General features: G+C 53.1%; 1 protein-coding gene and 1 long non-coding RNA gene across 2 annotated transcripts in view; both read right to left on the bottom strand.

Moving 5' to 3' along the window:
• Positions 1-14,173, bottom strand: part of LOC128790629 (aryl hydrocarbon receptor-like) — a 52,077-nt gene extending 37,904 nt beyond the window's left edge. The window contains 2 exon segments of the mRNA XM_053947550.1: positions 10,977-11,182; positions 14,133-14,173. Of these exon segments, the coding sequence (XP_053803525.1) occupies positions 10,977-11,182; positions 14,133-14,173 (247 nt within the window).
• On the bottom strand, positions 2,165-3,351 carry LOC128790398 (uncharacterized). The gene is made up of 3 exons (XR_008431737.1): positions 2,687-3,351; positions 2,337-2,401; positions 2,165-2,222 (listed from the first exon to the last, which is right to left on the bottom strand). It is a non-coding gene; the product is annotated as an uncharacterized LOC128790398 (long non-coding RNA).
• Positions 14,174-16,484: the final 2,311 nt, after the last annotated feature.

The following is a 16,484-nucleotide window of genomic DNA, read 5'->3' as shown; positions in this document are numbered from 1 at the left end:
ACAGGCTCACCTCCACAAGGAATGCCAGGAAGGGCAGATCCCAGCACGGCTCCTCCCTGCTGAGCTGCGGAGCAAGTGGAGTGCGATGCGAGAACACAAAGGGATCAAAACACGGAGCAGCATCTTCCTGGCAGGGGGAAAAAGACACCAAAGCCCTGAGGTGGGGAGACCAAAGCTCTCCCAGCACTGACTCACAGGGTCTGGTCTTTCCCCAGCATCCCTGGAGGGGATGTGAGCACTTGGAGAGGCAGCCCCTTCTGGGCACCCTCCTCTCCAGCCTTTTCCAGTCTCCTTGGCCGTCCCTTGCTGACGAGGCCCTCTGGCCCATGACCACAGGGACTGTGTGGGGCACAGGGCACAAATGCTGGGGGCAGTGGGCAGAAGGGGGTCTCACCTGGCCAGCAGACCCACAGCATAGTGCTGGGTGTGAGCACACAGCAGCGTTGTCCCAGCCACGCTTGCGCTCCATAGCCACCACCACATGGTCACACTGCAGTCGGCAGAGCAGAGCCTTCATGGCCTGCACTGCAAACCTGTGTGTGCAGAGCAAAGCCCAGGGCACACTGGGAGCACTGCCGCTGGGCACAAGGGCACGGGAAGGACAGGAGGACTGGACCTGTTGGGCTTGCTGGGAAGGCGGCGTTCCTCCCCGCATGCTCTCCAGAAGTTATCAACTTCCTCTGGTGGCATCAGCTGTGTGGTGATGACAACATGAAGAGCAGAGCCACAAACAGGCGGGAGGAATAAAGGATGATCGCCTTGTGGCACTCAGGCACTTGGACAATCACCCAGATCACCAGAGTAGCCTGCAAAGAAGCAGCCCAAGGCAGCGCTCAGTGCCGAGGTGTCCATGGGGCAGGGCCCAAGGGCAGAGCAGGGGGAGCAGCGGGCCTGGTGCCCCCCGAGCCTGCCCCTAGGCCAGGTTTCAGCCCAGCGCCTGAGGCGTGGAGAGGATGGAGAGCTACTGGAGAGGCGACCTGGGGCTGCGCAAAGGCCCAGAACTCACAGCCAGGGCAAAAATGTCCTTGTTGTCCACATCGGAGGTGCACATTGTGTGCAGAGGCCAGTCCTCCATCACACAGAGCAGTGTTGGCAGCACTTTCTCCAGTGCTGGTCCCGATGTGCCTATGGCTCTCCACATCATTGCAGCAGCTCTGTGGGATGGAGCTCTGTGTCAGGGGCATCTCAGTCACAGCACCATGCCCTGTGCAGCTGTGGGGGCCCAGGTGACAGAGGTTTAGTGCCCTGAAGAGCAGGGGGGGAGCATTGGCAGCAGGCTCAGGAAACAGAGGGGCCCGAGGGTCCTGGGCCTCTCTGCCTGTCTGAGAGACCATTGGACAGGCTGTGCAGGGCCACGGGCCTAAAGCTGCTGAGCCCTGAGCTCTCAAGGCTCATGGGCCCTGTACCTGTCACACGTTGGGGCACAGCGCAGGAGGGTCAGCACCACATCAGCAGGGTGTTCTTCTGCCAGCCTCACAATGTCCGTTTGCAGCCTGGCATCCACAGAGACGTGGGACATGAGACTCTGGTGGATGTTCTTCACCTTGGCTGGCACCTGGAGGAGACATGGGGGAGACTTGGTGCGCTGTCCAAAGGGACCACTTTCCCAGCTTCCCCCAAGAAGTGTTTCTGTTCCCACCACACTGTGCTGGCCTCAAAGGCTGAGGGGGCCCAGAGACCATGGCTTGAGGGGACACACCATCCTGGGAGGCCTCCAGGTGTGGACCCAGGCTGCTTACCTGCTGCTGCTGGTGAGAAGAAACACAAGGCTCCTTGAAAAAAGTCGAATATGAGTTCCTGACTCAGAGTGGGAGTGGGCGTGGTGTCAGTAGTTGTGATGCCCTGAGTCTCTACGCTGTTGGTTGTTTGTGATGGCCACATCCTCAGTCAGTGCCATGTCAGCCTTTGCCCTGTGATCATTCATTGCAGCCTCAGAGTCTTCTGAGTGCTCCAGTGAACCTGGGCTGGTGCCAGCAGTTGTAAGGCCCTGAGTTCATTGTCGTTGTTTGTGATGATGGTCACGTCCTCAGTCATTGACATGAGAAGAGCCTTTGCCCAGGTTTCAGTCACTGAGGTGTCAGAGTCTTCTGAGCGCTCAGCCAATCTGGGCTGCCATCAGGCTCTGCCTGGAGCTCGGTCAGCCCCGAGTCAGGCTCGGCTGCGCCTCAGCTGCTGTGCTTGCCGGTCTTCCTACGCTGAATGCGCAGGAACTTCGGGAACATCTGCAGGAGAACAAAAGAAAGGGAAGCCCAGGATGTTCCATGGAGTGCTCCAAGCGTGGTGCTGGGCTGAGCAGTGACAGCAGGCCCAGCCCAGGTGGGGATGGCTGCTGGTACCTTCAGGCTTTTGCGGAAGCGGCCACGGGCGGGTTCCTGCTCTTGTGTCCGGTCCAGGGCTGCATCTGGCAAAGAGCAAGCGCAGCCAGAGGTGAGGGGCTGCGGGAGAGGCGGAGAACACAGCCCAGCCCTGCGCTCCCCAGGCAGGGAGAGCCCTGGGATGCCCCAGGGGATGGAGCACGGCCATGGCGGGGTGTCTGCCCGGCCCCTCCTCCGTCCTGTCCATGGGCCTGTCCCCAGGGGATGGATGGGATGGATGGGATGGGATGGGATGGGATGGGATGGGATGGGATGGGATGGGGCCAAGCTGACTGCAGCCATCAGCCCTGTGGCCCAGCTCTGCCACTCACCATCCTGCAGTGTCTGGAACTGCTCCGATTCTTCATGCTCTTGTGCTGGGTCAGCTCCAGGGCCTTTCTTTTTTTCCCCTGAACACTTTGAACAGGCTGAGAAATCTGCCTGCCGTTCCACCGGCTAGCCTTGAAGGCACCTTCTAAAGAGATGCCTCAGGATATATGCAAGTCAACAATTGCAGTTGTGCCTTGAAAGCACCTGAGGCAGACGAGCCTCAGGAACTCATTGATCCTACTTCAGACTTGACAGTCTGTTTAACTTCTACATTTATTATGCTGCTGCTACCAAAGACAGTTCGAGATCTGTCACAATATTTGAATTATATTGCATTTGTTCCTATTTTAGGCAACATAAAGAGGCATATGCAGAAATCTCAGGTACTTTGAGTCCATGGCTCAATAGTCATAGCAATATTATAAACTGCAACTTAGCTGTGTATCTCAGTTCATAGTTGCAAGAATTAGAGGTTCACGGGTTTTATGCCTAAACTTTATCTACTTATAATGAAAAACTGCGCAAGGTCTAACACCACATCACAATAAATTTGTATCAGATCATGCAATCAAAACCAGTGTTGAATGGTTGCACCTTGTGCTGGATACAGTAAAAGTACTCGCACCATCTCAAAGTTTCCTTGCCTCTGATTATCTGATCTCCTTCTCCTACTGGTCTCTCACACTTTGCACTTGAAACAGGAATTAGAAGTGGGAACCACGGCAACGGGAAGAGTTCTTTCTCTATTTTCTACCAAGCATACTTGGATAACTGATCAGCAACCATCTGACAGCACAACCCAAGGGGAGAAATGGCCAAACTCTTCTCAGCTGAATTAAAATAACAGCAAATGAATAATTTGGATTGTATTTAGAAAGTCACAAGAGCAGTGTCGCTTTGTCTCTCCGACTTCCTTGTTTTCCGCCCGGCTCTCTTTCCCGGGGCGCTGGCCAGGGGGTTCCAGGAGCGGTCAGAGAGAAGCAACAACCAACTTTGGGGTTCATTTGATACAGACAGAGCTGTTTCAAGAGCACATCCATGACCGGGATAAAGAGACTCAAGAGATTGGACACTTGTTGTGCAGTCCGAAGTAGGTTGTATTTGCTCGAACGCTGCACATACAAGTGACCCCAGTCTGGGGTTGGATTACTGTTTTTATAGGGGAAATAAGAGATAAGGTGAAACCAATAGAACAAGGCCAGTATGAATACATTACAGGCAAAATCCAATGGGAATAGCTTCAGGGGGAATGGTAAATACACGTAAAAATACAGAATAGAAATTCCAAATTTAGGTTTAGGGTCCAATCACAATTTCCAAAATTAGGAAACAATCTAAATGTAACGCAACACACAATGTTCTGTATAAAATAAACAGACTTTGTAAAGCACCAATCTTCCATCTCTTCTGTTGCTGTTTGTAACGACATATAAAATGACAGAGCTGGGGAAGGAGAAACTGCAGCTATTAAACTTCCTGCAGTGTTTCCTGTTTGCCATTCTCCACCATTCTCTTCCCGTGGTGGCAGCAGCAACGACAGGTGCAGAGGCTGCAAACTTGGAGGAAGCAATGCTAGAAATGATTCGCTTAAGAATCCCAAATGATAGCAGAACTAAAAAAATTGCAACTACAAAATAACAAATGTCCTTAAGAAGGGACAACACCCACCCAGAAAGATCCCAGCCTTTAACATGCCCTTGACCCAGTCCTCATTCTCCTGCTTCACGCTCCCAATGAGGTTTCTCATTTCCCGGATGGATGATTGAACACTTTGGCCTTTTGATGACAAATTAAAGCAACACAATCCCTCAAATTCTTTGCATCCATGCCCATGTGCCAACAGCAGGAAATCCATAGCTGCCCTTTTTTGCAGGGTAGCCTTCCTGGTAATTCCTCGTCTGCCAGGAGATCAAAGCTGCCGATGTCAAACTTGCCTGCTTTGTCACCCAGCATTCTAAATTGCCTAATTCACTCAATGCTTTGGCTGCCGCTACCCATGGTAAAAACACAGAGACGGCAACCCTTTTTGATTCTGCTCAATGGTAAATTTCGGCGTCACAGTGTTCATCAAATTGACTTGCACTCCGTTTAGTAATTTTTGTTTCACTTTTTGCTTGCCCAATTGGAATTTGAGTCATGTTGGGGGAAGCAAGGGAAAGATGCCCCAGAGTGCATGGACCTCCAATAAGATGAGAAGGGATCCTGGATATGCTCTATCCCCACAGATGAAAAACATTCCTTTTCCAGCTTGCGGGGATAGAAATCTGCGGTGCTAGGGATCTCCAAAACAGCAACAGCTGTGCACCATTGGCCCGCTCTGAATTCTGTCTTGTATTGTCTGACCTCTGCATATAGGTTTATTTCTTTATCTGGTGAAAAATTAAATTGAACGCAAAATTCAGCTTTTGTGGAGCCCAGTAGTTCTAATTCCTGGGCTCCCCATCAGCAGCGGGCAGGTCTAGAGCAAACTTTTGCCACAGGAGCAGGGGATTCTGAACAGGTATATTAACATGTTCTACGACTCCCTGGTGCTTGTAGAACTCTGCCCAGATATTAGGTGGATTGTTTTCATTTAACTCTGTTTGCAAATGGATCAAGGACTTTGGAAATTCTTGCCCCTTACTCGGAATCCCTACCAGGCATGTGGACATTGGTTTTCTGCTGAGGCAGAAGGTAAACACAGGTGTTCTTGTTTCAAGGCTTGGGCAAGGGTGACCCACACATTTTTCCGTGTCTGAGGGACGGATCCACGCGTCCCCTGTGGACAGGTAGAAGGTCATTGTCTGGAGCCAAACGGGGAGCAGGAACGTAGAACACTGACATCCTGCTAGTCTGAAAGAAAATAAAAATCATACAACAGGGTAAACTAACTATAAAAAGTTCTGCCAGTATAAAGGAAAAACAGGAATTAGGGTTCTCTTCCTCCCATGTGGCGTTTCCTGTTTGACGCAACTGCGTCATCTGTGGGGTCTCCAACAACCCCCTGACCCACCCCATTTGTATCATCATGCGGGGTGGATCCGCGCTCCCCAATTAGTTTTTTTTTCTGATTGGAGAATTCTCCCCCCACCTCCGTCCCCCCCTGAGGAAGTGCTGTCCCCCGAAAGGGGCATGGCTGATGAGATGGCCTTCCTCATTGCAGTAAAAACACCTGCATTTGGGAGGAGGAGAACTTGATGTTGGAGTTCTTGGGGTTGCTGATGTCAGAGCAACCAATTTTCCTGAGGACTTTTCACCAAGTCCTCTGCCGTCAGGGTGGCTTTTCTTGTGCACTCCTCAATGAGCCGATCCAGCGTTGGAGGAGGAGACGCTGGAAGAGCCATGATGACTCGCCGACAGGCCTCATTTGCATTTGTGGTAATAATTCTACATGATTTCGTCTAGTGCTTCTTGCCCTTCCACCTTTTCTCGACCGTGTCTCTCATTCAATCAACAAAATCCATAAATAGCTCTGAAACAGATTGCTTGAGAGCGATATAAGGTATTATAGGTTTCTTTGAAGGCATACTAAGAAATGCTCGTTCTGCTGCGTCTTTTGTAAGGTCTAACACTGGCTTGGAATCACGGCTGCTTGCTTTTGGGATTGGTTCCAATCCCCTCACCCACAAGGTGAGTTGCACACAGTGGACTTGAAGATCTTGCTGAGCACCCTGGAGCCCCTGGAATTGGAAGAGCCAACCTGAGGATGAACCCAGCTGTGAGGGATTCCATGGCAAGCATCCACGGAGGTCAAAGGAGCATGGAATGCTGGAAGTTTCAAGAATAGCTTCCTAAAGCTCAGCAGTGCTCCATCCCTGCACAGGATGCGGAAGAGTACAGAACCAGCGACCATCCGGGCTTAACAGTGGGATTTGTGTGTGCCTAAGAGCAAATGCAGCAGCAGCGCAGCACCCGGGACTCGGATGCGCGACCATGCCAGTGTCCGGAACGCTGTCAGGCAGTGCCGGGATCCCGGGTGTGGTTCTGGTCCCCACAGGTGAGGAATGGCAGCCCCAGGCTCAGAGCCAGTCAGAAAGCCAACCAAGTGAGCCCACAGGGAGGGCACCCTTCCCGTTTCTTGGGCATGGCTGCCAAAACAGGCCCTGCTGCTTCTTCCTCTGCCTGTGTTTGGGGTGTGCTGCTGGCAGAGGCAGCCAGGTTGTGCTCTGCCTTCCAAAGCCTGTTGGGAGCAGGCATGAAAAGCGCTGCGTGCAGAGTAGAGAGTCCTGGAAGGTGCTGGCAAGAGCGTCCTGTAGGAACAGGGCTCTGGTCTGTGGCCGGGAACAGCCTGGTTTTGGTGCCGTGAGCGCAGGCAGGAGTTGAGGCAGGTGAAGAGGTGTAGGAATATAAAAAGGTAAAAGACACTTTCTAAAGCTGAGAAAAGCTCGGAAATTTCTAAACCTTCTCAAGAGAAAGCTAGGAAGTTAAGAACCAAGTGAATACATTGATATTTATCATAAGGAACAAGAAAGAACAAGAACTTACTGATAGCTCAAGATGTGAAAAGTCCTCGATATACGCCCTGCACAGATAGAAAAAGTTTCCATCTTAAAGAATGAATTATTGTGTATTGTTTGAGGTTGATAGAAGTCCTTTTGTTAATGTTAAACCCACGTGGGTCCTTTTCTAATTGGTTAGAGTATAATGCCTTACACCTTTTCTTTTATGTTATTGGTTCAAAGAATATGTAGAAAAAGGCTTTGCATGGGCTGTCATCTTGCTTCTGATCTGTGTTTGCATGGATGTTGTTATTTTCCTGTGTCTCTTGCTTTTTGCCTGTATGATACAGAGAGATAATAAATCCTAAGTCTGCAACCAGTCAGGGTCCCATCCCGTTTGTGAGACACGGACCGATCCAGCAGACACATTGGCCTCTCCAACCTGCTGCTGCAAACCTTCATCCCACACAGTCCTGCAGGATCTTGCCCAGGGACAGACTTGAACTTGACTCCGTTCACTGCCTCAGTTACTTCAGGCCCAGACCCCTGCAGCTCTGGCCCAACAGCCAGCTCTGGTAGCAACAAAAGAGATGAATAACAAAGCTAATTTAGTGCTGATTGCAGGGAGATTACCCAGGGAGACCTGCTGCCAGCTGCCCTGCAGTGGAGCACTGGGGAGGGGACTGGCGAGACCAGCACCAGAGGTGGGAAAGGACCTGGTGAGACCTCCTAAGCCCAGCCCCTGCTCCAGCCAGGTCAGCTGTATGGCGAGGTAGCCCACTGTTCACTGTTTGCTAGGAGCTGTTAGATATCTCAAGCTTTGCCAGACTCCAGAGTGTGGTCTCGCACCATGACAGGGTTTTCCATGGGTTCTGAAAGAGATTGGCTTAGGTTGGATGTTGGGAAATAATTCTTCCCTGTGAGGGTGATGAGGCCCTGGCACAGATTACCAGAGCAGCTGTGGGTACTCCATCCCTGGAAGAGTTTCAGGCCAGGTTGGACAGGGCTTGGAGCACCCTGGGGTAGTGGAAGGTGTCCCTGCCCATGCCAGGGGGTGGAATGGGATGAACTTCCTTCCAACTCAAACCAGTCTGGGACTCTGTGATCCTCTCTCTTGCAGACTGTTGCATCCTGGGTTTGGGTTCAGATTAGGGGTTCTGATCTTTGTTAGTTTGCCAGTTCTGTGTACCCTCGTGCATCCCCCCACAGTCCCCCCCCCCCCCACGGTGCCTAGCTCCAGGCTGCCTGCCATTGGAGTTTCCTCCTGTCACTCCTGTAACCACTCCCTGCCAACTCCTGAGGATTCCGTGCCTGTCACCCCATTCCCACGGTCCCAGTCACCCCGAAGCCCATGTCCCCCCATGCCGTGTTCCCATTGGTCGCTGTAGTACACGTCACCGCCATGGCGTCTGTATTCATTGGGCGGGAGGACTCCCCGTCCTCCCTGTCCCACCCCTATATCATCCCTCTCCCCCCTGATCCCGGGGCATATTCGTCCACGCGAGGTGGGAACGGGCTGCAGCTTCTCCGTCGCGGCTCTCACGAAGCCAATAAAGCTTCCAGCCGCCACGTGGACGGATTTGGACGTTTTCCCTGCCTCTTCGTTTCCTCCCTCGCGCCAACGGCAAAGCGTGGCCGGCAGCCCACCCGGAGCACGGCAGCAGAAGCGCCCAGGAATCATGGCAAGCCCTGGCCCCGACGAGAAGCCGAGATGCCCATGCCGGGCACTTGAGAGCTACCGGGTCCGAGAAAAGTAACGCACTGCCACTGCAGACCTCTCTGCCTGGTGTCCTAGGAAGAAGGCATGTCAGCACATTTCCTAATCACACCCTCTCCACCTCAGAGAGCATTTTAAGCCCCATTTTCTTGCTCACCCTTGGCAGAGCCACATCTGCAATCCCAACATCTGCCTCCGTTGTTACAGAACTATAGGAAACGAATCCCAGCAGAGCTCTCCAGCTAGCTGGAGCTTTACCAAGCCAAAAATCCATCCAAGTTTTCATGAGATCTCCCTCTTTGCAGCAAGTGGGGCTCCTGTCACACCACAGAGAGGCCAGAGCATCGTGGCAGTTGGCAACATAGACACCAGCTTTCCTCCTTGGGCGCTTGCTCTCAAAGAGACAGGATCAGCAAAGTCACTCCAGATTTCTCTGGGAGGCTGTCAGATACAGGTCCAAGTAGCAACCACTGCAAATTGGTTTGCAGACAGAGCTCAGCACAAATCTGGCAGTGAGGTTCAGTCATTGATTACACGAGTGACAAAACCTTTAAAGTGCCTTGGAGGCAGGCAGTGATAGCACCAGAGCTGTCACCTCTACCCAGCACTGCTCCCAGGCTTGGCCTGATGGGCAAAGCTTGAGGAGACCAAGCCCTGGAGAAAGCAGCACAAGGTAAAAAGGAGCCTCAGGACATCACCCTGAGCCCACTGTGCAATTGGTCTCTCAATTGCCTGGAGATAAGGCAATTACCACTCTATCAAAACATCCATCTCTCTCCTGCCTGGAGATAAGGCCGGCTTGGGCTGGGGATGGCGAGAGGATAGGGATGCTCTTCAGATGATGCCATGCTCTCCTGCTCCGGGAGAAGAGCCTGCACAAAGCACAGGACAGCAAACCCGAGGCAGAAAGCAGAGCACAGGGGTGCCAGCATGTCCCCCCAAAATGCCCAACAGGACACGCCAGCAGCAGGCTGCTGTGACCTGCAGTTGGCACGGGTTTTCATCAGGCATGCCTGAGACCCAGGCCAGCCCTGATGTATCGGATGATCTGAAGTCAAACAAGATGAACTTCAGGGCAGAGCAAGGGGAAGGAGCTGGAAATCACAGGCAAGTGGCCAGATGGGAATAACTGGCCTGGCAGAACGGGACGCCAGAACCCCTGCAATGCCAAATGCTTTTGCAGAGCAGCTCTCTCACTGGGAAGCACACACTGAGCACATCCACTGGGAACCAGCTCCTGCTTGGAGGCACAGGTCCCATCTGGAGAGTCTGGTACAGGAGTCTCCTCCTGGAGCCCAGCATCCAGCTGGAGAGGGCGCTGGGAGAGCCCAGAGGAGTGGGCATGAGCGAAAAACCAAGGGAGCCAAGTTTATCCAATCTGTGGCGGGGAGAAGACGCAATAAGAGCCTCTAAATAGAAGAAGCTGCTGCTGCCTTCCTGCCCACATGCTCTGCCTTCCCCAGTGTCCATCACCCATTCCATCGGGCCCAAGTTGCCGGAGGGGGAACGCGTCCCTATCTGCACGTTCTGGTGACTTTTGGGAATGTGGTGACTGCCCCCAGTCAGGCTCTGCGCTGTATATAATGTTAACATTTATTAAACATACTGTAACTGTAATAATAATAAAGGGTTGAAGAAGAATAGGGAAGGAGACAGAAGGAATATGGAAATATGAGAATACCAAATATGGAATAAATAGGGAAATACAGAATATTAAACATAATAAAAAGGAACATGTAATATGTATTATATTATGAACATTCAATTATTTAGTGAATTTAATTTTAAATTGCTATTCCAGTTAGATGAGGGCATTGTTGCAGTTCAACAAGACACACTGTTTTACCCACCTCTCTCTTCTCCGCAGGGTGCTGGGAGTGCAACACAGGAGGAGTTCTGGACATACAGGATGCTTGCTAATGAGATGGAGGAACTTTGCAGGAGGTCTCAGCTGCTGGGCAGGCTCCCAAGTGTCTTCCACCATCCATGGTGACATTTTCCTGCCAGTATCAACATTCAAGGGCCTGCTCCCATAACTCACCATCATGCTTCCTGCAGGAAACACAACCTCCCATCCCAAAGCTTGGGGTGGAACACAAGCTGTGCATTGGGGATCGATTCCAGGGGCTTTTCCCCGCTCCCAGCACAGACACTCACCCATCAGGTAGCTCTTCACCTTCAGGTAGCCCATGGCCAGCTGGATCATGGAGAGTTTATCCAGCCTGGAGCGCACATCCTCAGGGAAGGGCAGCAGCCCCATCAGCTTGTTCAGCTCCTGGTTCAGCCACTCCCGGTGCTGCTTGGAGGGATTGGAGTTCATGCCCTCGGCGGGGGGGGGGGGGGGGGGGGGCGTTGGTTTGAGGCTGGAAGAGGCAGAGGAGAGGTTAATCAAACTGGGATTATCCAACAGGCTCTTTTCAAACCCAGCACTGGCTTTGGTGCAGCCACAACAGTGAAATGGTTTAGATTTTTCCACACACACCCTGATCCTCTTAGAAATCACAGAATCACAGAGTGGTTTGGGTTGGAAGAGACCTTAAAGCCCATCTTGTTCCACCCCCTTCCACTATCCCAGGTTGCTCCAAGCCTGTACAACCTGGCCTGGAACACGTCCAGGGATGGGGCAACCATGGGGCAGAATGAGATGAGCTTTAAGATCCCTCCCAACCCAAACCATTCTGGGATTCTATGACTTAAACAAAGGGATATCATGTAGGGTGATTTAGGGCACTGCACTGTGAAAAGAGCCTCTCATTAAAAAAAAAAAAATGTAAAAAGTTTTGTTTTCTTCCAATATTCTGATTTCTGTCCCTTTCAGATGGGCATTTACAAATTTAAGCAGCATTTGATGCCAAACTTAGGCACCAGGGGCAACCCTCAGCCTACAAAAGGAACAATGTCCAGGAGAGCAGCTTGAAGCCTACACAAGGTCCCTTCTCTGTGAGCTGCAGTTATTTCACTCACCCCAGCCAAAACCCCAGTACAGCAGTAAGAGCTCAGTTAATAACTTTAACAAGTCCTGGACGTCACCCTGTGTCCTTCATTTTTTAATGCCAATCTGAATTTCATAGCTCAAAGACAAACCCTTCAGTCCCCCCCAGATCTGTGTCTCACTCAGCTGCATCCCCCTAACACGCACCTCGTTTGGTTTGATGTAATTTGTCTAACCACAAACTCCCTCTCTGCAGGCATCCTCGCTTCAGGAAGGAGCTTTGGATAACGGGGTCTGCCAGTGTTTGGCAGCAATTTAAGTTCTCTCCTCTACCACCACTCTCCAATCTCATCTGGCAGGGCTGCTCACATATGTGACACGAGAGGAAATGAGCATTAAATGAAATGCACTGAAGTGCCTGTTGAATTTGCAGCTCAGAGACAGATTGAGGGGTCTCTTAAGGCTGAATGGAAAATTACAGCATTTCCCCAGGAAAGCTCAAGCCTGCTGGGTTGTAAGAGCAGCATTAGGAGGGATATCCCCTCTCGCAGGGAGGCTGGCACAACCCAGCTCCAAACTAGTCCACACAAGCTGGCTAAAAGACACTGGCACCAGGGCTTTTACAAAGCTTAAACACTTTTGAAATCACAGTCATGCACCAGGAAGGAGAAAAATTAAAATAGTTTTCCTTTGATTAAAAAAAAAAAAGGGGTGAAGAAAAATTTTTTGAGATTTCTGAAATATCCTTTAAAGTCTTCTGGCCACTCACCAACCAAATCCAGCTCCAAACAGACAGAAAGAAGAGAAAATGAGACTGGAGATGAGCACGGCAGTGGGTAAAACACTGAGGTATATAACAGAACCACTGGGATAGCCTGGCCAAACACTGAAAATCCTCTGGCTGAGGCACACAGGGTGACACAGCCAGCAGCAAGTCACCCCAAGGCCCAAGGAGGACACCGCAACACCTCTGGTCCTGCACGGCCCAGCTGCAGCACGCAGGGTGCTCCACGGCCAGCCTTGAGAGGGGGAATGCCAGTGAGGAAAATGCCTCATGGAAACAGTGAAGCTTGCTCTAGACATTCCAAACCTGCTTAATTTCCCTTCCCTTTGGCCCAGTGGTTATGAAGCACACTGTGCCAGGGGGTTCATGGTGAAGCTAGTGGCTCCTGTGCCGAGGGAAAGCTCAGCTCCCAGCCCCAAAGGCTGTGCTGCTGCTGGGGTTTGTTTTTCCTCAGCTGCTCTTTCAACGGGAATCCAGTAGGAAGCGTGTCCCTTCTGCAAGCTGGCAAGTACCAAGGGAGATTATTCCCGACAGTGGAACTTGCCTGAGCTGATCTATTGTCTCCTAATTCTTATGATTAGATTTTTTTAGTAAGTGAAAAGCCCCAAGCAGACTGCAAAGGGGCTGGAGAAGCCACTCAGCCCATCCTCGCTGTCCCCTCTGGCTGGCTGTACATCCCACTGCCACCAGCCCTGCTCCGCCTGGCCGCTCCCCGCAGGATCCCGCTCCAAGATCCGACCCACCACAGAGAAAAACAATCTCTTCCCATTCCCAAGGCTGGCCTTGCAGAACCAGGGAACGAGGGCCTTTCTGCTCCAAAGAGACACCTTCTCCTGCACCCGGAGCCACACAGATCCAGCCCAAACCCTCAGGCTGGTATGCCAGAGGGCTGGAATCACCACTCCGAGATGAACAGAAGACAGCTTTGTGGCAAAACAGCTATCCTTCATGTTTACGCAACAAGACTCCCACTTAAATACCCAAGAGAGGCTCAGGGTCACCTCACCACAGGTTTAAAGTATTGATGCTCCCTCCTTCATCCTGGGCTTGGACTCAGCTCATCCATGTCCTCCCCCACAGCCTCCCAGAAACAGATACCCACCTTTAGCTCCTATACACCTGGAAAAGCTGAGCTTAAACAGGCTGGTGGGACTTGGGAGCTGGGGAAGGCATGAAGGAGGCAGGAAACACCAGGGACACCGAGGGGGATGTTATGCAACAGCTACTGAGCAGTGTGGTAATTAATAATTAAGGAACCGAGATGTTTTGGTAATTACTAATTGCTGTATGTTTGATTTAGGCGGGCACCAAAACATAGCCCAGCCTGCAAATCACTGCTGAGCGGCTCAAACTCTCCGGCGAGCTTCCTCACCGGGATGCAGGACAAGCATCTTTGGGATTTCTGTTCTCCCACCAGCGTGCCAGAGCCGACACAGCGTTAGCTCCAATTAACCTTGATTAAAACGAGTAACCCAAGCATGCTGCTCCCTTTTGCACCCGCAGCGCTCGCACCAGAGCGGCTCCAGGCACTTCCCCAGAACCAGCTGGGCTCTCGCTGCCCGGCCTTCGCTCGACCTGCCCGGTCCCACGCACCTACCTCTTGGGCACCGGCTTCTTCCTCTTCCTGCCGGTCTACATCCCCAGCCACCGGCAGCGCCCACCGGAGCGGCAGCACCGCACCACCGGCGGGGCTCCGGGGCACCGGCACAGGCCACGCCCCGGACACACCTTGAGTGGCAACCGCGCCCGGGGAGCCGTGCCTGGGGACACCAAATCCTGGGAAACACTGTGCCCGTGGACCGCTGTCCCTAGGTGACAGCCTAATCCTGGGAACACTGAGCCCCAGGGGCTGCCCTCACAAGGGGACACTAAGTCCTAGGAAACGCTGTGCCCCTGGGCCACCATCCACAGAGGAGACCAAATCCTAGGAAACACCACGCACCTGGGCCGCAATCCTCAGGGGACACCAAATCCTGGGAAACACAGTGTCCACAAGCCACTCTTCCCAGGGCCAGCAAATCCCCAAGGAGCCACCAAATGCTGGGAAACACCATGACTATAGACCACCATCCTATGTACAGATGACACTGTATCCTGGGAAACTTATCAGTGGGCCACCATCCTCCGGGACCATTGGATTGTGGGAATCACCATGTCTGTGGGCCATTGTCCAAGGGAAACATGGAATCCTGGCAAACACCATGTCCGTGGGCCACCATTTGAGAGCCTGATGCCCGCTCAGGAAAAGCCAGCCTGTTCCTTCTCACTTTGCCTTTCCCTGAGTTAATGCTGCCCAAAACTTTTGGGCAGCATTAACTTGATTAAAACCGAGTTTGCTGCAGCAAAACTCTTCCCCCAAAAACCATCTCCAGCTGCTGTGGTGAGGCCCTGGCACAGGTTGACCAGGGAAGCTGTGGCTGCCCCATCCCTGGAAGGGCTCAAGGCCAGGTTGGACAGGGCTTGGAGCACCCAACTAGTCTGGTTGCAGACAGAGCTGTTAAGGAAACCTCGACGCAATCCTTTGTGGATTGTTTGGTTGGGTTTTTCAAGCTCTTTGCAAATTCCAGGGACAAATCCTTGAAATGCAACTTGATTGCTTCTTGCCAGGGGGCAAAGCAGAAGCCGCTAATGGTGTCACAAATGTGCCAGGTCAGCAGAGCTGATGTCACTTTGATGGGAAATTTGTAAAACGTTTGGTTATGACCTTCCCAGGCCCAGTAATTTAACAGTGATTTTACATAAGGGTTAGGGTTACTGCACATGCTGCCAGCCTAAAAGCTTGGAGATGTTGGTCAAGCACCTGAAGCAGGGTGCAGAGGGAATTAGGACAACTGGATGTGCAGGTGTTGGAAAGAGACGTATCCCAGGCTCCCTCCTGTGGGGACCTGCGCGCAGACATAGTGCAGGCATCCTGTCTGTCCCTTATCCCGTCTGATGCCTAACCCGGCTGTTCATTGTCCCCGCTTGGTCCTGGCCCCACCTGTTCCCTAACCGGGCTGTTCCCTATTCCCACCTGTTCCCTAACCCAGCTGTTCCCTATTCCCACCTGTTCCCTAACCCGGCTGTCCGTTATCACGCCCACTCCCAATCCAGGCTGTTCCCTGTCCCACCGGGCTGTCGCCGGTCCCGCCTGTTCCCTAACTCGGTTGGGCCCGGTCCCGCCTGCCTGTTCCTGTTCCGACTGCCATTCCCCAGCCAGACTGTTCCCTGTGCCGCCTAGTCCCCATTCCTAACCTGGCTGTTCCCTGTTCCACCTGCTCACTGATTCGGCTGCTCCTAGTCTCGCCTGACCCCTGTTCTTAACCAGGCTGTTCCCTGTCCCCCCTAGTCCCTATCCCGGCCGTTCCCGGTGCCGCCTGTCGCTGTCCCCGCTGTCCCCTGTCCCCCCTAGTCCCTATCCCGGCCGTTCCCGGTGCCGCCTGTCGCTGTCCCCGCTGTCCCCTGTCCCCCTAGTCCCTATCCCGGCCGTTCCCTATCCCCGTTCCCGGTGCCGCCTGTCGCTGTCCCCGCTGTCCCCTGTCCCCCCTAGTCCCTATCCCGGCCGTTCCCTATCCCGGCCGTTCCCCGGTGCCGCCTGTCGCTGTCCCCGCTGTCCCCTGTCCCCCCTAGTCCCTAACCTGGGCCGTTCCCTATCCCGGCCGTTCCCGGTGCCGCCTGTCGCTGTCCCCGCTGTCCCCTGTCCCCCCTAGTCCCTATCCCGGCCGTTCCCTATCCCGGCCGTTCCCGGTGCCGCCTGTCGCTGTCCCCTGTCCCCCCTAGTCCCTAACCCGGGCCGTTCCCTATCCCGGCCGTTCCCGGTGCCGCCTGTCGCTGTCCCCGCTGTCCCCTGTCCCCGCTCCCGCCAGAGCCCACACGGACAGTGGCCGTGGCCTCTGGCGAGGGGCGTGTCCAGGGGCGTGGCCTCGTAGCGCCTTCCTCCCCCGAGGCGCAGCGCCTCTTCCGCCTGACG

The sequence above is a fragment of the Vidua chalybeata genome, chromosome 7 (genome assembly GCF_026979565.1).
Source record: "Vidua chalybeata isolate OUT-0048 chromosome 7, bVidCha1 merged haplotype, whole genome shotgun sequence".
Taxonomy (NCBI): Eukaryota; Metazoa; Chordata; class Aves; order Passeriformes; family Viduidae; genus Vidua; species Vidua chalybeata.
This window is presented reverse-complemented; position numbering and strand designations above follow the sequence as displayed.